We start from the raw sequence: 20,858 nt of genomic DNA, 5'->3' as shown, positions 1-20,858 counted from the left end.
GATTAAAGCACTTTTATGGGCATTCCCTGGTTCTGACAAAAGCAATACAACTCACTGAAGATTTGGAAAGGTTTCAAAAAGTTAAATTTCCAGAAACAGGCACAATTCTCAATTTCACTTTTAAAAAAAGCTGCTAGAAGCAAATATTCATTAAAGGAAGTTACCTAGCAATAATTTTAGGACAAAGCAAGACACACAAGTACTGAGGTAATAGATGGAGTGAAAAGAGGTAAGGGCAGGATGGTCAGAAGAGGGGAGCAGGGGCTGGTATACCTACTCACATAGAGCTCAGGCCTGCAGAGGCAGTGACACATCATAGGATTCCAGGTTTCAACACAGCAACTGTTATTAGACAGTGGCTTAAACTTCTCAAATCCTTCGCTGTTTATCACTCAGAAAAATTAAATAGGATATTTTAAACAGCCTTTTTAGGTAAGAACTATGAAATGCCACAAGAGGCAGGAAACAGCACGAGCTAAGGTTCGTGAAGTAGAGGGATGAGAACATATTAGGGATGGAAAGGGAGGATCTGGACAGGTCGAGAGCAAAGGGAATACCCTGGGACTATGGAGAGCCCAAGGCCAGGGAATTTGTGTTGGAAGGAAAATGAGAAAGAGTATTTTTTGAATTAAGTCACTGATTCATGCCCAACAGTGATACTATGCTCTGATTCTACATCTAAATCTGAAATAGTTACAAAATTCCTCTTACCCATCTCTGAATAAACAGCATAACACTCTCACTGCTTTAATCCGTTAGTGCTGAGAAGTGAGGCTGGTTTAGAAAGTACAGTTATGATCTTGAGGCTACGCTCAAAAAACAGGAATCTTAGAGTCAATGCTAGATACCCACAGCCCTGGGTGCTGGCCTCATTCAGCAAGCAGCACCTAAGGTGAGATGAAGGAACAAACTCTCAGTCCTGGTCCTGTGGTCAGCTGGTGCTGACCAGATGAGAGGCACTGGGGGACTCTCAGGATTCCAAGACTCCTTTCCAAAGGGAGTATGCTAATGCCTGCTTAGGTCTTTTTAGGAACTGTGGAAACCTCTTCCATTTCCTAAAGGAGATGCACAGATAAGCACAAGAACAACATGCTCTTTGCCACAGTGACAAAAATAGCTTTTGGAAAACATGCATTTAATCTAGGTTACCAGTCAGAGAACTCATATCATGCATGTTGAAGCCTACCAGAAAACAAACAAATAAACAAAAAGCCAAAAAAGAAAGTGAACAAAAATTCTAGGTGCATTTAAGATAACAATATGAATTTTTAAAAGTTATCAAAGCACCATCCCAAAGAACCAAATACCATTTCCTTTCTTAAATTTCTTCTCAAATATTTATTATGTGTTTCATTCCCTCCTTCCTCCCTCCCTGCCAATTAACACACAACGAGTGATGACAAAATACCTAGTAACACCCTGAAAATGAAGTCCATTTTGCTAAAGAATGCCAACTCTTCTGGGTTAGAAAAACCTCTATCCATGCTATAACTGTCCAATGTGGAGCTTTCTTTTACTTTTTTTTTGAGACAGGGTCTCACTCTGTCACTCAGGCTACAGTGTAGTGGCATCATCATAGCTCACTGCAACCTCAAACTCCTGGGCTCAAGGGATCCTTCTGCCTTAGCCTCCAAAGTAGTTGTAACTTATAGGTGCACACCACCACACCTGGCTAATTTTTCTGTTTTTAGTAGAGATGGGGTCTCACTCTTGCTCAGGCTGGTCTTGAACTCCTGAGCTCAAGCGATCCTCCCACCTCAGCCTCCCAGAGTGCTAGGATTAAAGGCAATGAGCCACTGCACCCAGCCTAACATGGAGCTTTCTGCTGCACAGGAAGATACTGTGACGTAAAGAATACGTATGCCAACATTTATTTATGGGACTTTTTGATAAAGGCCATTCTCACTGGAGTTAAGTGATATCTCATTGTGGTTTTGATTTGTACTTCCCTGATGATTAGAGATGCTGAGCATTTTTTCATATGTTTGTTGGCCATTCTTCTGTCTTCTTTTGAAAAATTTGTGTTCATGTCCTTCGTGTTTGAAGCTCTGACTTGTGGGGGGTGGAGAGGCAAGGGCAATATACGTAACCTAAACTTTTGTACCCCCACAATATGCTGAAATAATAATAATAAAAAAAAGAATACCTATGCCTTCCTTCATTAATCTCTACTTTGTCAGTAGAGCAAAGGAACCCAAATTACCTTTAGTGTCAAAAACTTTGTACTTAGAAATATCTCATGTCAAGTAGACAACACTGTCTTAAACCAGGCAAGACTACTACTTAAAAACTTCCACTTAAACATTTATAAAATCCTACAGTTTCCAAAGAGCTCTCACATACATTATTTCAACTGATACCCACAGTAGTACTAGGAGGTGAATATGATTATTTGTATTTTTCCAAACGAGGAAAGAGATGCAATGAGTTTAAGGCATTTGCCCAAATTCTCCTAGCTAGTAACTGGCACAGGTAAAACTGGAAGCTAGGTTTGTCAGACTCCAAAGCCAATGCTATTTCTATTTTACCACAATGTCTCTTTGGAAAAAAGATAACATATTTTTGAAATTTTTTTCCTGTTGTATCCAATGGACAAATGAAGCATTCACTTTTACTGGGCTAAATATTAAAAAGTTTTCTCAGTGGTATAAATTAACTTTTATTAAAACATCTCATTTAAAGTCTATAAATAAGAGTCTCCATAAAACATCCAGAAATAGTGCATGTTACAACCTAGGAACACAACACTTCCTAAATAACACTGTCTACTGCTTGCTATGCCAGGTGGCCAGGGACTAAAGGGTGACTTAAGAGAATAGGGAAGCAGACATTGGGTCTAACGCTTCACAGGACCCTTGTGACAAAGAGTAATTTATAGTTAGAGACCAAAGTGCAATTTGGTTCCCAGCAATTTGGCTGGGACTCTATAGACTATGGCAGTCTTGGCCTCTGACTGCTCTTCCTGTATGTTAGAGACTTCTTCAAATTTCACAGCTCAGGCCTTTCTTAATGTACTTACTCACCTCTTTTTTACATGCAACACAAAATGTTGGCTTTCTGTTACTACAATTTATTTCTGTTCAATTTTTGGAAGCAGTTAGAACTGCCCAGAAGTTCATCAATTCTTCTTGATTTAGGATTACAGCAGGTCGTAGACCAAAGAGATTTCCTTTATAAGGCTTTTTAGGCTCAATTTGAGTTTTGTAAGTGAAGTTGAGCACCTCTGTTTTTCTCCCTAATGGGGAGTGTAAGCTTTTGCTATTCAACCCTGAACACACATACAATTTTCTTGTGGTCCCCCATATGGAAACCATAGGGCAGAAATGACCCACAAATGAAACGTAAAAGACAGATTAAGAAACTATACTTACTTAGGAGGAATCCGTGAAACTGTGTTCACATTCGTGGCTGGGACCACTACTTGAAGGATGTGTTCAAGGGCTGTTAATCCACCAGCAACTTGAAATGCAATCTGATCTGCTACATTCTAGGCAGAAATACAAATACAAGTTAGCCCAGTTTCCCGGACATAAAATTATAATCCAATGAAATATTTAGCTGCAGACTGAAACATTGTGTTGGTCCAATTATTCTATAAATATTTGTCGAATACTTACTCAGTGCTAGGAAATGTAAGTCAACAGGGTAAACATGAAAGACATAGTTGTTCTCCCCCATGAAGCTTAAAATTTAGTGGATGGGACCAACAGTAATCAAATAATTATAAATAAGATGATTTTAATTATGACAAGTACCTTGAAGATAAAGAAATATGAGAATAATGGGGGAACCAACTATTAAATATTAATATATATTGGCAAAGGGTCAGGATATGCTTCTCTGAGAAAGCTGAGGTTTTCAGACAGGCAAAAGAAAGGGAGAAGGGAAGAGATACTTCAGGCAGAGGGAAAAACCATTATATATAGAAAATTTTAGCAATACTTATAAAAACCACATCATTTTGTAATCTTAATTACCACCTAACAAGATAAATTGACTTTCATAAAGATGTCTTCTACTAGAATGTTTTACTTTAGCAATATAAGATAATCTAATACTTAACCATTTTAACTGTATCTTTTTTTAAAACACTTCAGCTATTTTTGGGAGAATATTAAGTAACCATTTTAGAACTAAACCTATGATTACTTCTACGCAATTTCTGAATTGTATACAATTCTTGTGTGAAGGTACTTCTTCAAGTTCTCTGGACTCCTCTGCATGGGGAGAGGAAGAGTGATTCTATGGTACACTATATTAGTTTTTAAGCATAGGCAGAATCACTGTATTAAATATATGAAAAATACGAAAACAACCTATTATAGCCTGAATTGTCTTTTACCAAAGTTCATATGTGAAAGTCCCAACCCTCAGTACCTCAGAATGTAGCTGTATTTAGGGATAAAACCTTCAAAGAGGTAGTTAAGTTACAGTGAAGTGAGGCTGTTAGGGTAGGGTCTTAGTCTAGTATGGCTGGGGTTATCTTATAAGAGGAGAAAGAGAAACCAGGCACGTGCCTGCACAGTAAAGAAGCCATGAGAGGACCGGCGAGAGGAGGCCATTCATGAGCCACGGAGAGAGGCCTGAGGAAAAACCAAACCTGCTGACAGCTTGATCTTGGAGTTCTAACCTCTAAAACTGTGGGAAACTACAATTCTGTTGTTTAAATAATCCAGTCTTCTGTACTTTGTTATGGCAGCCTCAAAGTAATACGCCCCCTCCATTACAACACTACCTTACATTTCTGCTAGCATCCTACAGTTCACCAAGCCTTGAAATTTCTTTGAAATATGAAGGAGTTTTTTTTTTTTTCCCCTGGGGTAGGGGGTTAAGATGTGAGTATACACAGATTCTCTCAAACATATTTGTCTGATTCTTTTAATGTTCTGAGCAATTATCAATTATTGGCTCCAATACATGTCTGGAGTTTGGCAGTGTAATCATGTGCATATCTTATTCAATTGTTCCCTCTTTTGTACACAATAAAATATACTTTGTGACTATAATAAGTTCATTGTGAAAGCTAGACAAGAAATCATACTCAAGATTAAAATAATTTTGTTAATGGAAAAATGTTTCTTTGCAATAAAACTAACAATCAGAAAATTGCAAAACCCAAGTGCTCAGTAATTTATTTAAAAATGTAATGCTGTTACCATTCCTTTTTCTTATGCTAGGATGTCAATATAATTAGAAAATAATAATAACCTCTGATATAGTATACACAGGGAAAATTATACTAATCATAATTGTATAGCTAGATGAGTTCTAGCAAATTGAACACATTTTGCAACAACTCCAAAATTAAAAAATAAAGCTTTATAGTATGTCAGAGTATCCCTGGTGCCCATCCTACTCACTGTCTCTCCCTCTTCCCAAAATGTAAAGACTATCTTGATTTTTAGAGTCATTAATTCATTTGGCCTTCTTTTCAAACCTATAAAAATAGAATCATTTTATATATCCCATTTTATCTACCTTCTCTTGCTCAAATGTTTATTTCTAAATTCATCCATGTTTTGCTGCCTGTAGCAGTATTTCATTCATTTTCCTTGCTGTGTATTATTCCTGTATCTGACCCTCTACATCCATTTATTTAAATGTTTCACTGCTGATTGACATTTGGGTTGTTTCCACTTTGAAACTCTGGACAACACTGCTTTAAACATTTTTGTAGATATATGGCACGTGTGATATGCAGCTGTGTTGGGCATCTGCTTAGGAGTGGAACTGCTGGGTCACAGAGTGTGCATAGGTTCAGTTTTAGTAGCTCTGGCCAAGCAGCTTTCTAAAATATTTGGAACAATCTGTGTACACATTGCAGTACAGTGCTAATTTCAGTTATTTTACATTCTCACCAAAACTTGGTTTTCACTTTACTCATTTGAATGGGTGTGTACTGGCATATTGAGGTTTTTATTTGCCATTTCCTAATGACGAGGGAAGTTAAACATCTTATGTTTATTGGCTATTTCTAATTAACAAAATTTTTTTTTATTGAGGTAAAGTTACAATTGGGTGAAAGACTCAGATCTTAAGTACGTTGTTCAATCAAATTTGACAAATGCTTGTCTAGGCTCAACTATTTCCATCACCCCAGGAAATTTCCTCATGATCCTTTTGCAGTCAATCCCTCCTCCCTGAAGTAACCACTGATTTGATTTATAGTACCGTAAGTTAGTTTTGTGTATTGTAGAATTTCATATAAATGAGATCACACGGTATGTATGAACATTTTCTGCATTTAATTTGGTAGTGACTGGTTATCCCACCAGTAGTTTTACCAATGCCAGGCCTAGGGAACGATGGAAACATCTGAAGCTCAGGGAAAACAGTGGAGGGAGTCTGGGTCAGGATGGGGAAGTAAACATATATATACCCCTCCTTTCCTCTTACATGTAAAACAGCCATTAAAGATAAAATATTTAAAAATATTAAAAATGTATAACCACATTAAAAAATAAATGAAAATCTCTGTGAAACAGGGATGGAGAAGCTCATAGCAATGCATAAGGTAAGGGTCCAACTTTTAATAGTCTCAAAAGAACATTTGTTCTTCTAGATTCCTCCCTTTTCCTAAGTTTTCACGTTGATTTAGTCTCCAAGTTCTGATAATTCTACTTCTGTTATAGCTCTGGACTCTGGCCTCTTCTATCCATGCCTACTGTTACCATGTCAGTTCAAGCGCTCATGCTTTCTTACTTGAGGTATTACAGCAACCTCCTAATTCGTATCTCTGGGTTCAGGTTTACCCCAACCAGTACATTATCTAGAACATTGCTCCCCAGACTCTCCAGGTAAAAGCCAATTTTTTTATTTTTAAAACTTTTACTCCATTATAGACTGATACATTTATGAAATACCATATAAATGAAATACTGAACAAATGGAAAATAAAAGATGTGCTAAGTAGGAGCCCACATTTTAAAATATTACATGTAACAGACATAAAATTACTCTGCCAATTTGCTAAAACTTACTCTTGATTTGTGTATTTATCTCATTATGTTCTGGTAACAGTGGCCTAGTGCTGGCCGGTGGACTCCATTTGAGTAGTCCTGCCCTGGATGCTTACATATGCAATGAGGAAATATTCTAAAGAGTAAATATGATCACACCAATCTTTGTTTAAAACACTCCAATGACTGCTTCCTCATTGTCTACAGAATGAGGTCCAAACGCTTTAGAACTCTGGTCCCCACCCCCTGGGCCAGTCCACCTTGTTAGGAACCAGGCTGCAGATCCCCACATCCCCCGACCCCATGGAAAAATGTCTTCCATGAAACCAATCCCTGGTGCCAAAAAAGGTTGGGGACTGCTACCTTAGAACAATTCTTCAGAATCTGATCTCCCTTTAATAGCTTCTTCGCCCTCTGATATGCTCCTGTTTCTCTCAACCAAATTCCTATATGATCTCTATTTTTTCATGCCTGTGTGTTTTTGCATATACTGTTTCTTTCCAGAAGAGATGATCCTCTAGATTTTCATCTTTGTATGCCCACTAAACTCTGAGCTTGCTGACATCTGAGACCATGTTGCTTCACCACCACCTCAGCCAACACTTAGCACAAAGGACTGCACTCAGTAAGTGCTTGTGCTCAGTCAATAGTTGCTCAATGACAGTTTGAGAAGGAAGACTAACAAAGATACTTTTACATGGTTTTAACTGTGAAAATGCGAATAGCCAATAATTTCTTTGGCATGATCCAAGGATGAAATCCTCCATTCTTGTTATTGTGTTTGCCTCACAGGATAGTTCTTCACTGAAATTGAGCTTCATGACCAAAGAATGAGATTCAGTTTTTCAAGACTGAAGGACATGTCCATCTTGAACTTCCTTCACAACCACCAAGCAAGGAACTAAACTCTCCTCTTCTATTCCATATTAGTGTAAAGCCTTTATGTATTGACATCTCTCAATTCAAAAACAAGTTATAGAATATTTAGGTCATTAAATATAAAACGTCCAATTTCCTTAAGTACTAAGTTTGACAGTTGATATCTCTGACATTTCACGTTGACACTTCTTGTTTTGTTTTTATTGTGAAGGTATATCCTCAGTCTTACAAATGCACATTGTGGCTTGTGATTATCTTTCACATCTTTTTTTTTTTAAATATGTCTTTAAAATGTTTTTCTTTTCTTTTTTTTAATTATTATTATTTCAGCATATTGTGCAGGTACAAAAGTTTAGGTTACATATATTGTCCTTGCCCCCCACTCCCCAAGTCCGAGTTTCAAACGAGTCCATCCCCTAGACGGTGTGCATCACACTCATTATGTATGTATACACCCATAACCTCCCCCCTCACATCTGCCCAACACCCGATTAATGTTATTCCTGAATGTGCTCTTAGGTGACGATCAGTGAAACCAATTTAATGGTGAGTACACGTGGTGCTTATTTTTCCATTCTTGGGATACTTCACTTAGTAGAATGGGTTCCAACTCTATCCAGGAGAACATAAGAGATTCTATATCCCCATTATTTCTTATAGCTGAGTAATACTCCATGGTATACATATACCACATTTTATTAATCCATTCATGTATTGATGGGCACTTGGGTTGTTTCCACATCTTTGCAATTGTTTCACATCTTTTTTTAGAGCAATTCTTGTGAAACCATGGATAAGTCAAAAATTCATGTTATTTTTAAATATGAGTTCTGTTGTGGAACCAATGCAATGCAGACAGCTCCAAAAATCAACTAAGTGTTTGGGAAGAATGTGGCCAATGAACACACAGTATGTCGATGGTTCCGGAAGTTCTTTTCTGGTGATTTTAATCTTGAAAATGAGCCACATGGGCGATCTGAGACCAAGGAGAATAATGATGAGCTGAAAGCTGCAGTGGAAGCAAATCCATCTCAACCTAGGCATGAATTAGCAGCAAGGTTTGACATTACTATTCCAACAATATTGGACCACTTGAATCAAATCGGCAAGGTAAAGAAGCTGGACAGATGGGTACTGCATGAATTAAACAAGTGCTAGAAGAGAAATCATCTTGAAGCTTGCCTTTCTCTGCTGTCACGACATAATGGCAAAAACCATTTCTACACTGTAATGTTTTGTGTGATGAAAAATGGATTCTTTTTGACAATTGCAGGCATTTGGCACAATGGTTGGATAAAGATGAAGTGCTGTAACACAGTATAAAATCGAATATTCATCAAGAAATCTAATGGTGTCTGGTGGTCCAACACTGGTCTTCTTCACCCACTACAGTTTCATGAAACTTGGTCAATGGATTAAATTGGATGTCTACTGCAACTGATTAGATGAAATGATGAGGATGTTTGCAATTAAGCAGCCAAGACTGGTCAACAGAGACAGGCCAATCCTCTTGCAAGACAACACTCGACAACATGTTGCACAAACAACACTGCTCAAACTGTAGAAGGTGGACTTGGAAACTCTGTCATCCACCATATTCACCAGACCTTGCACTGACTGACTACCACTTCTTCTAGGCTTTGGATTACTTCTTGCGAGGGGAAATATTAATTCTCAACAAGCTGTTGAAAACGCCCTTTGTGATTTCATCACCACTCACTCTCCAGGCTTCTTTGCTACTGGTAGAAACAAGCTACCATTAAGATGGCAAAACTGTGTCAATAGTTTAGGCGCATACTGTGCTTAATTACACTGCTTTTTCTAAAAAGATATAATAAACTACACTTTTGATTTGAAATCGGACATTTCATATTAATACCTCAAGCCAAGGAGATGGAACAATTGATCAACCTGTCCACAGGGAAAGAGCAGCACCACTGCTGTTCCTGTAGACCTTTTCACGATGGGAGGGAACTGGGTCAACATTGCAGAAGTGGAGGGGAAAAGGACTGAGCAAAAGCAGACCATTTTAATGTATACATTTATGTCTTTGGAAAAAATCCTCAAAGCCTTTTATGCAGTGCCAACTACAAGGATGTGACCTCTTGAAAAACTGAAGACAACGGCTCTAATAGACATTGAACAGGACAAAATAAGCCAATTCAAAACCAATTTTTTCTAATGCACTATTGAAAATTGAAGTTTTAAAGTTTTAATTTATCATTTATAGCTTTTGAGAAAAATAAAGCAAAGCCAACTGTGAAATAAAAAATTCTCACACATCTCCCCTGAAATTAAGGACGGTTCTGGTTGCATGTGCTTCTGGATTAGAAATGCAACAAGCCACCTCTAGACTCTCCTCTACAGACATGACCAGATGGAAATACTACTCAGTATCCTCCTAACTTCTTCATGTCATGTAGCAGCTCCTATTCATCCCATCATCTCTGCCCTACCTTGCAGCCCTCTTCTCTCTTATCTGTATGCTCCTCAAGAGCAGCATCTTTGCAGCTCCTCTCCTGGCACAGAATAGGAATGGTAAATACCTGATGAATGAGTAAATAAACAAAAGTATGAACAAATGAAAGGATTTCAGACAGCAAAATTGTCCTGTGAGACATGACAAAGATTAATACAAGACAGAGGCATGTGAGTACCACAAGGAGGAACATGGCTCACTAGTTCCCGTTCCCTGACAGCGCAGAGGAACAGCTTCCCCCCTCTCTACACATAAAGATGGATACAACAATCCTGTTAGATATTAGATGACTTCTTCATCTCATGGTGAAGGAAAAATCAAGTTGGCTCAAGGATGAACCATCCAAATGTTAAAATTAAGGGGGAAAAAAAAACCCTTCTTAAGCATGTGGCATTAAACACTGTATATGCAAATCAAAAAAAGGAAATAATTTTCACACAACAATCCAGGTAGACTTAAAGGAAGCAGAAGCCTTCCCATCCCATGTGGCTCTATTCCCACCACAGTAACTTCTTGTGCCAATCATCTGGCATCTCCCCTACTCTGCTCTCTTTCCATTTCTGGATGCCTTGGTGCCACAAGACTAGATACTACATTAAAAAGTAAGTAAAGGGGCCGGGTGCGGTGGCTCATGCCTGTAATCCTAGCACTCTGGGAGGCCGAGGCGGGCAGATCGTTGGAGCTCAGAAGTTCGAGACCAGCCTGAGCAAGAGCGAGACCTCGTCTCTACTAAAAATAGAAAGAAATTATATGGACAGCTAAAAATATATATAGAAAAAATTAGCCGGGCATGGTGGCACATGCCTGTAGTCCCAGCTACTTGGGAGGCTGAGGCAGAAGGATCGCTTGAGCCCAGGAATTTGAGGTTGCTGTGAGCTAGGCTGATGCCACGGCACTCATTCTAGCCTGGGCAACAGAGTGAGACTCTGTCTCAAAAAAAAAAAAAAAAATGTAAGCAAAGGACATGAACAGACATTTTTCAAAAGAAGAAATACAAATGGCCAACAAGCATATGAAAAAACACTCAACATCATTAATCATCAAAGAAATGCAAATTGAAACTACAATGAGATATCATCTTATACTAGTTAGAATGGCTATTATTAAAAAGACAAAAAATAACAGACACCGATGAGGATGTGGAGAAAAGGGACCACTTATGCACTGTTGGTGGGAATGTAAATTAGTACAACTGCTACGGAAAACCATATGGGTATGTCTCAAAGAACTATAAACCGAACTACTATTTGATCCAGCAATCCCATTACTGGGTATCTACCCAAAGGAAACAAATCATTATATCTAAAGGTATTTGTATTCATATGTTCACTGCAGCACTATTCACAATAGCAAAGATATGGAATCAATGTAAGTGTTCATCCATGGGTGACTGAATAAAGAAAATGTGGTGTATATACACAATGGAATACTGTTCAGCCATAAAAAAGAATGGGGTCATGTCTCTTGCAGCAAGAAAATAATGTAACTGGATGCTATTACCTTAAGTGAAACAATTCAGACACAGAAAGACAAACACCGCATGTTCTTGCTTATAAGTGGGAGTTAAATACTGTGTACAAGTGGACATAGAGTGTAGAATGATAGATAATGGAGACTTTGAAGGGTGGATGGGTTGGGGGGCTGGATGATGAGAAATTACTTAATGGGTCAGATGTATATTATTCAGGTGATGGATACACTAAAAGCCCTGACTTTACCACTACACAATATGTGTATGTAGCAAAATTACACTCTTACCCCATATATTTACACAAATAAAAAAATGAAAAGAAATTTTAACTGTAGCAGTTGGAACAATGCCTGGCACATAGAAGGTGATCACATAAGTGCACACGGGAACAGTAGGGCAAAGACAATTGGAGAGTACAAGCCCTACCTTGGTTGCTTTAGGCGAGAATATTGGCCAGATACGGCCAGATCATTCGATTTTTTTTTTAAGAGAGCAGTTATCTAGATTTCTTACATATGAAATCAAATTTCTAAATATAAAGTATGTTAAAACATTATCTGGGTAGAACCAAACCCATATGTGGACTGATTTTGGCTTGCCAAGGAGCAATCAGATCTCCATTTTGATGGAAATCTTTCTGTCCTATTCCTAGAGGTCTACTATATGACTAAGCTAAAGCGGAACTTGCATGGAAGGAGAAATGAAGACAAAGTGAAACATCTAGAATCTGTGGTAGTTTTTTCCCCCTTTAAGAACCCATTTCCTCTTCCTGTTTTCTTTTTTCTTACTGATATACAAATTATATTAATGGTTATAACCTCAGCCTTAAGCAGTCATACAATCACAATCATTGCTATGCTGCTTTGCAAAAAATAAAAAATAAATTATGCCAAAACAAATATGGACTAGGATTTTTTTTTTTAATTCTGAAACGAAGCGGGTCTTGAAAGTAACTTTATTACTTATAAAACATTTTATATACAGAAAATTTGTATAATCTGAAATGATTATTTCCAAAGACTGTCACCTATTTCAAAGTGGAACAGTTGGAACTTATTGAACCACACTGGAAAAGACAACTACTTAGCCTAACTGGGGAAAGAACTACTGTACATTTCTATGGTAACTGTTTGCGGGCAAATAGACAAGGTCTGCCATCTATTTAGGTACCTGTTTTATATGCCACTCCAACCCTGTACCCATCATTTTCTTTGTTTTGTTTTTTGAATGTACTTTTTTTAAAAACCCAAAAAACTAAGGTTGTAGAATTATAAAATTCTTTCAACCTTAGAACCTTAGTTAATGGTTTAACAAGGATAGAGAAAGCAAGACCCTAACTTCTGGGTATAGAACTCTTTCTGCTGTATGTGAAAGGCTCTTATTGAAATGTAGATCAAGACTGTTACCCAAAGTTTTTTTTTGCAAAGGTCTGCCTTTCCCTCTGGAACTGTAAGTGAACACAATAATAGTATCTGTTTACACTGTGAAGGGGATATTGTTACATAGAACACACCAGTGGCTTTCTGACTGTTGAGCCAATAATTCTTATGAATGTACGATCTAGGGAGAAACCCTGTAGTTGTATTTGCTGATGTTGTCTGTCTGTTAGAAAATAAATCATGACTGTTCAGACACACACACACTGGATGCTCTTCAAATACACCATCTTATACTTGTCCCTACCTCTCTCAGCATCCAGAAAAAGCAAGTACACTAAAAACGCTTAACCATAATTATTCTCTCCGTGCAAACTTCCACCTTCTCAATTCATAATGTTCAAATGCTCTTTCTCAATCCTTTAAGACCAAGATCAAATGTTGCTTCTTCCATTAAGCCTTTCCTGATCCCCTCAACTAAAGTCAAAGCTCTCTTTCATTTGTGGCCCTTATCACTTTCTACTTTACCTAAAGTTATTTGTGTCCATGTACTAGATTGTAAAACTTAAACGTTCCTTTCTCTGTGTTCCTAACCAGGGTTAAGGCAGGGTGTATACACTGTAGGTATCAAGCAAAGTTTTTTCAGTGATTGAAACTATCTCATTCTAGAAAGGTCAGTTAGGTAACTTTCCTTAGCTCTTTTACTTTTTTTCCCAAATACTCTGCATTCAGATATGTAAAACTGGAAAAAGCTGTCATAAAGAGCTTTATAATTCTGATTTTATAAAGAAAAAAAATATCTCTAAAGATGAACTGTGTGGCTTTCCTTATATACCTGGCATAACACCTTAATGGCTCTGCCTTCCCTGCTCTCTCCCACTGTGAGACTGACAACTGACTAATAGGATTATTGGCTCCATTCTAATAACCCAGCTTAGTTAAAGGCCAGCAAAAAATGACAGCCTCAATCCTGAATTACATGGTCAGGGAATCCATCCAATTATTAACTAAAGTAACTGTTATTACCTCTCCCAATCAAAGAAGCAGCAGCTGTTAATCTCTGGTGGCCTGCAAAGGCTGGTGGCCTTTGTACTTGACTTCTCTGTAGACAGTAATTGTGTTCTTTGTGATCAGGGAGGAAGCCTTCCTGGTCTTTTAGACAGAGGTGGCAGATGGGGAAAACTGTTTGCATGTTCATTAGCCATACAGGCTAGATTTGTTCTGAGCATCTGTGGCACCTTAAGACATGTTTAGAGATAATACAAGTAGTTTTGGCAAGTCTACAAATTTAGAACTTAGCAGCCCAATTTATAGAAATGAGAAGATCCTGGAGTGAAATTTTTTATGGTTGTTTTTTCCCCTTATATAAAACTTTCCTAACACTTAAAGGCCATCATTTCCACTCTTCTACTATCATTGCTTATTAATGTTAGTTCATAAGCAAGTATGTAAGCAGCAAGTACAATGAGCTGCTATATTCCTTGTTCTGTGTTTGTTCCTTTATAAGCTTCCTAACTGCTAGTTTCTCCATATTCCCATATCTATACAAATATCTATGCTCAGCTCTAAGCTATAGGCACTAACACTGTCAGGACTCAGGTTCTGGGGTCAAGGACATCACAAAAGCAAAATTATAAACTTATGGGACTGTAGTGCCAAAAAGAGTGAAATCATAAGCGATAGTTCGAAAGCTTAGGTAATACAGTAAGTGGGACTGAGAGGCTGGAAAAGCTTTCTCAAGATCAGAGGAACAATTCCTTTGTGATGTTAATTAGAACTCAGACCCTTTGGAAGGCTCTCCCAGAGGAGCTGAACTGTGCCATTTCTGACACATTGGATGAAGGGAGGTGGGAGCAGGGTGAGTGAGAGGTGGTGCAGCAACTGAAGGGTAGAAGCAGGACTTAAGACCTGAGTGCTTTTTTCTTTTTAAGCTGTTATGAGATAGATGACCAAAGATTAGTGTGTAGAATTCATTGCTACAATCTAACACAACTCACAACGAAGTTATTTTGATCTTCTTTATCCTCAAGCTCTCAAAAGCTGCCAAGTAACAGGCACTGGACCAGGCTCAGCATTCATAGTCTAGTGAGAGACAGACTTAAAAACAGATAAATGCAATACACTGAGACAAACGTTATGATGAGGGGATGTATTAAGAGCTACATGCACACAGGAGAAATGATTCCCTTGACTAGTTCTTTAGGGCACAACTGGTGTCAACGCAGTTTTCTGAGCTATCATGCTCTCAAATTAAAAGACAGAGGACCCGAGTCAAGGATGTGTAGATGAGGTTCCGTGTGCAACTCCTTCACTCCCATCTCTCTCAACTTCCAGGTCTACCTGCTGGTTTATAGCAGGACCTGAGGAGTCTTACCACAGCAGTTTCCTTCTTTCCTTGTCCCTGCACCTCAAGTGTCCTGGATGTTTTAAATTTTGAAGGCAAATGAAATTTGGGATTATGAGACCAAAGAGAGTTTACTTTGGGCAGGAAGGTTATATGGACAAGAGCCAGTAACATGGACAAACTTCTGGGCCTAGCAGCTCCAAGGAGGCAGGACCTTAGAGCTCAGAGGCTCTTCTTGGAGAGCGCAAGGAAAGAAGAGGAATGTTCCTATGATACTCTGATTTCACTCCATCATAACACTTATCCTTCTTTACTAATTTTTCTATTTATTTAATTGTAAAGTAGATCATACTGATTACAGTACCTATTTACTTTATTGCAAACTAGACTGTGAGCTCTCTAACAGCTGGGATTATGTTTATATTGGGTCAAGCAAAAAGTTAAGTATTTAATACTTGCTGAATCAAAGAATAAAGGCACAGTTTAATTTCTGGGGCTCTGACAATAGAAATTTCCTTGAGAGGAGAGAAAGCTCATCAATCCACAATGAGAAGGAAAAGGCTCAGAATTACCCATCTGCTTAGGAAAGTCAAGGCAAGGGTATAAGCAAGCTAGGAACTGTGAAGAGGTGACTGGTATTTGTTTGCGCTGACAGGAAAGGCAGGCCATGGTCTTAGGCCTGTCTGAAGGGGACAAGCCCGGGAAGGATAGGGTGGAGATGGGAAGGCCAACCATCTTTACTTACATCCTTCCCTACTCATTTTGGAATCAGGTTTTTTTTGCCCTGCTCTCAGGGAAAGTAGTGACCTTTCTGTACCCTTAGGGGGAGGGAGAAAGCAATTTTAAGCAGTGAAAACAAACTTAAGGAGGGAACAGGAACCGAAATTTTGCTTTTCTCAAAGTACCATCCTGGAGGGCTATTGAGAGCAACATTTGGAGGGCTTACCACATGGCAGGCCCTGGGCTATTCTCTTATCCAAGTCCTCACAACACTCCTGTGAGGTAGGACTCATCATCCGCATTATACAGATAAGAACCAGTCTTAGAGCAATCAGTTATTTGCTCAAGTTTACACAGCTAGAGGTGGCAGATCTGGGGACTGAGTCTGCCGTTTATCTAACTTCTGAGTGTGTGATGGGTTAACACCAAGAATGTAATAGGAAAACCTAGTGTATAGCCATAGTATGTGTTTGGCTTTCAGTACACTTATACTAAATATCCCAAATTTGTAAAATCTTGGAATCAGTACTATTAGAAAAAATTTTTTTAACTTTTTATTTTGAAATAATTTTAGATTTATAGAAGAGTTGCAAGAGTTGCAAGGATAATTGCGAGTTCCTATATGCCTTTATCCAGCTTTCCTTCATGTTAACATCATACATAAACATGGTACTTCACCAAAACTAAGAAATTACATTAGTACTACGCTCTTAGCTAGCATACTGCCTTTATCTGGATTTTCCCAGTTTTTCCATTTATGACCTTTTACTATTATAGGATTGAATCTAGAATACCACGTTGCATTTAGCTCAATACTATTCTGAAGACAAAGTAAGGTTATTTTTAGCATTAGAGGAGGGATCCTGAGCTCTCTTATGTTAGCATTTACTAGTAGCTAAAAGAAAAAAAAAACATTCTTGAAATAATCCAGACTCAGAGAATGAAAAGGAATGTAAGTTTGCCTATCACAAGTAAATAAAAAAGGAAATGAAAGAGCTAACTAGATTCTAAGGGACTGAAACATAAGTTGTTCTTTTAACTGGTGGTGCAGTTCTTCAGACTTTCAGGAAATGGAAAGAAATGTGCACACAGCAGGAGGGAAGCAGGCCTTGGGTAAGCGGGAGGAAGTGTGGGACCAGTGTTAGAAGAGACTCCAGGTGGCCCAAGACAGGCTCGCTGCAGCTCCAGCCCCAACTGGCCTTCAATACTTTCTCACCTAGGGCATCTTTCAAAACCCTTTCCTCTTGGATGTCAGAGAACTGGAGCTCATCTCCATAGGCTCTGCTTTCAACTTCAGCACAGATACTACTTTACAGTCTTTAGTGTAAGCCTTCTCCATTTGTGCCTATGATATTTTTGCAAGATTTTTTTTTATTTTTTCAAGAAGCAGCTGGGTTAAAAGCCTTTTGATGAGGCACAAGGAAAGTCAAGCACAGCTGATTTTAGCAATGATCCTGCTAGCAAGCACTGGGTCTGCTTAATTTAGTCTAGAGGAAATGAAGAGAGGGAAATGGCTAGTGATGGGTGATGCCAGACTTTTCTCAGATGGATTATCTGCAGCCTGCTCTCTGGTGTAGGCCTTGCTGTTCTCTAGCATTTGAAAGGTATATGGGAGAAACATCAGAGAAACATTGGAGGCAAAAACATTGCAAAATGTGTTACTATGAGACTATCTGATACAAAATGTGGCAAGAAAGAAGGCAAAAATGAGCAGCCCGTCAGATTTTGGGGACTTCAAGGTACCCATGTTACCCTATACTTTGGTCATGGATGAAAACTGTTTAATAATGCTGAGCTTCTGTTCTCCACTATTATGTTGCAAACAATACCTTCTTATGTGAAGAAAACTGTGAAGGGCTTTTTCAGACTATCTGGCTTTTCTTCTTGATTTTGCTAGGGCAAACGTGATCAAATGTTTACTGAAGCATTAATGCTGTCCCACTGAATTCTAACATGAGAGCTACTCTATGCTACTACTTTTAGTTAGTGACAACAAGACCTTTCTAAAGGTGAACTAAAATGTTTAAAATTATGCTTAAGGTAAACAAAACTCAAGTCATTAAGACTGGAGAATACTAAGCCATTACAGAATCTTATTTCTTTATTAAAAGGCTATATAAATCCCTTTCTCTTTGCAAGGAACATTCTTAAGTTCATTTGAAGGAAAATTTGATAATTTATATTGATACAAAGCTTTTAATGTGGAGTCTAAAATAGATCCTAGCTTTAAGTCAGCATGCAAGTTCATATCCTCATAATATGGGGAAATGAAATTATATGGAAAAGAAATGTAAAGATCCTTAAAAAAGACCCGTGCCTCTGAAAATATTCATTTGTAAACACTAAATGGCACAAAATACCAGGAGGCCTTTTTCAGCAGGGATGGAGAGGCGTAGGGACTGAGAAGATAGGCAGAAATGATATACTGTATGTGGGGAATCAGGTAAAAAGACCAGTTAGGGTTGCTAACTCTGTGAAATAAGGGACTGCAAAGTAAGCCCTGCCCCAGCAGTTGTACTCCAGGACAATTACTCTCCTCCAGACTTTGAGCTCCTTATGGGCGTGGACTGTGTCTGACTCATTGTTCAGAGGCTGTTAGCACAGAGGCTAAGAGCATGGCTTGTGGAATAATTCTGCCGGAGTTTGAATCTTAACTCTTCTACTTAATAGCCACGTAACACTAGGCAGGTTACTTAACCTCTTAATGCCTCAGCGTTTTTCTTCATAAAACAGGGCTCATAATTCCCATCTCAAGTGGTTTCTTAAAAGATTAAATAATCTGCATAAATGTTAGTTATCATCATCTTCTTCATATGCCCCCCACCCCCACTTCTCCAGCTAAGCATGTGCCTAATCTACTGTCATCAAATAAATATTAGTTCCTACCTCAGACGGTTCTTTCTTTTTCTAAGCTTCACATTTCACTTTTATTTTGTTCAATGCTAAGTGAAACCCAGAACAGTACAGACTCTTAATGTTCTTGAGGGACATATTCTGGGATCTTCGTGATCTCTCAAAATAGTGCTACAGTATGATTTCTCTCATAAACACCTATGTTTTAGCTAAGAGTCTACCTACTTATTCTATCAGTCTCAGCTTCATGTTACTTCCTCAAAGGGGCCTTCTCTGACCTCTAGACTGTGTTCAGTCTTCCTACAATTAATACATCCATGAATAAATAATTATTTCCTCAATCATAATAGCCATCACTTTTTATTGTAATTGCTTATTTAATTATCTAGAAGGGCAGAGCTTATAGCTGTCTTATTCACTGCTGTTGTCCACGTGCTTGGCACAGAAAAAAATCACCAACACTTGTTGAGCTCACAGACACACAGACACACGCACACACACAGACCCCTCTCCCAGATACTCTCCTAAGTGCTGCTTTGCAGGAACTGTCTTTTTTTTTTTGAGACATTGTCTCACTCAGTTGCCCGGGATAGAGTGCAGTGGCATCAGCCTAGCTCACAGCAACCTCAAACTCCTGGGCTCAAGCAATCCACCTGCCTCAGCCTCCCAAGTAGCTGGGACTACAGGCATGCGCCACCATGCCCGGCTAATTTTTTCTGTATATATTTTTAGTTGTCCAGATAATTTCTTTCTATTTTTAGTAGAGATGGGGTCTCACCCTTGCTCAGGCTTATCTCGAACTCCTGAGCTCAAACGATTCACCTGTCTTGGCCTCCCAGAGTGCTAGGATTACAGGCATTAGCCATCGCGCCCGGCCCAAGAACTGTCTTATGTTAATAAAATATCACAAATGTGTGAGGTTGATACAATTATTATTCCCATTTACAGGGGAAACTAAAGCTCAGAGAAGGTAAATAACTTGCTTATGATTATATAAAATAGTAAGTGGTGATCTGGGAGTCAAACCCAAATAGGTCTGACTCTAGAATCTGAGCTTCTAAACATAATACTGTATTGCCCATCTGCATAATATGCACTGAAAAATAAAATTGTTTAATTGAACGAAAATGTCTGTAAGGTGAATGTAATTATATAAATAGTGTTGGGAAGTTTTCCTAGACAGATGATAGCACTATGGACATAATAAACTAAAAACTTCTAGATTGGGATAACTCTATATTATATCTGAGAGAAAGGCTACTGAAGCTTTGAAAAGGGCTATTATTCAAGAAGCTAAGAATAAATGGTAAAAGACAGAAAAGAATTACAGAAACTAAGAATTTTAAACTAAAAAGGAACTTGAAAATGATCTAATTCCCTTATGAAAGTTAAATACCAATATATGAGACAAAGATATGCCATAGAATATATTAAAGTGTCCATTTTGGGTAGTTTGGCAAATGTATATGATCTATAGTCTTACTAGATTTTTGTAGTATATTTTCTAACTCATTGTCTCGGGTTCATATATGAACAGGTTTGTTATTACATCAATTCAGCAAACAATTTATCTAGTACCTAGAATATATAAGGAATAAGTAGTTGGTGCTTTAGAAGATCAAATCTAAGGACAGCAAAAATACCCACATAACTAAAATCTACTAGTTTGGATTCTGTATTCAAGAAATAAATCATATAAATTACAGGCTTTTTTGAGATGAAAAATCCTTCTACTTTCCAGTTCCTCTGGTCCCTGATACAAGCACAGTAAACTCGG

At 38.2% G+C, this 20,858-nt stretch overlaps 1 protein-coding gene across 6 annotated transcripts in view; it reads right to left on the bottom strand.

Moving 5' to 3' along the window:
* SCAPER (S-phase cyclin A associated protein in the ER) overlaps nucleotides 1–20,858 on the bottom strand; it is a 439,517-nt gene that overhangs the window by 137,319 nt on the left and 281,340 nt on the right. For all 6 annotated transcript variants that reach the window (XM_045541852.1, XM_045541833.1, XM_045541866.1 and 3 more), the window contains one exon: nucleotides 3,372–3,487. In XM_045541852.1, the coding sequence (XP_045397808.1) occupies nucleotides 3,372–3,487 (116 nt within the window). The remainder of the gene's footprint in view (nucleotides 1–3,371; nucleotides 3,488–20,858) is intronic.

This window comes from Lemur catta, chromosome 1 (assembly GCF_020740605.2).
Source record: "Lemur catta isolate mLemCat1 chromosome 1, mLemCat1.pri, whole genome shotgun sequence".
Taxonomy (NCBI): domain Eukaryota; kingdom Metazoa; phylum Chordata; class Mammalia; order Primates; family Lemuridae; genus Lemur; species Lemur catta.
Note: the sequence above shows the minus strand (reverse complement) of the source record. Positions and strands in the feature narration are given on the sequence as shown.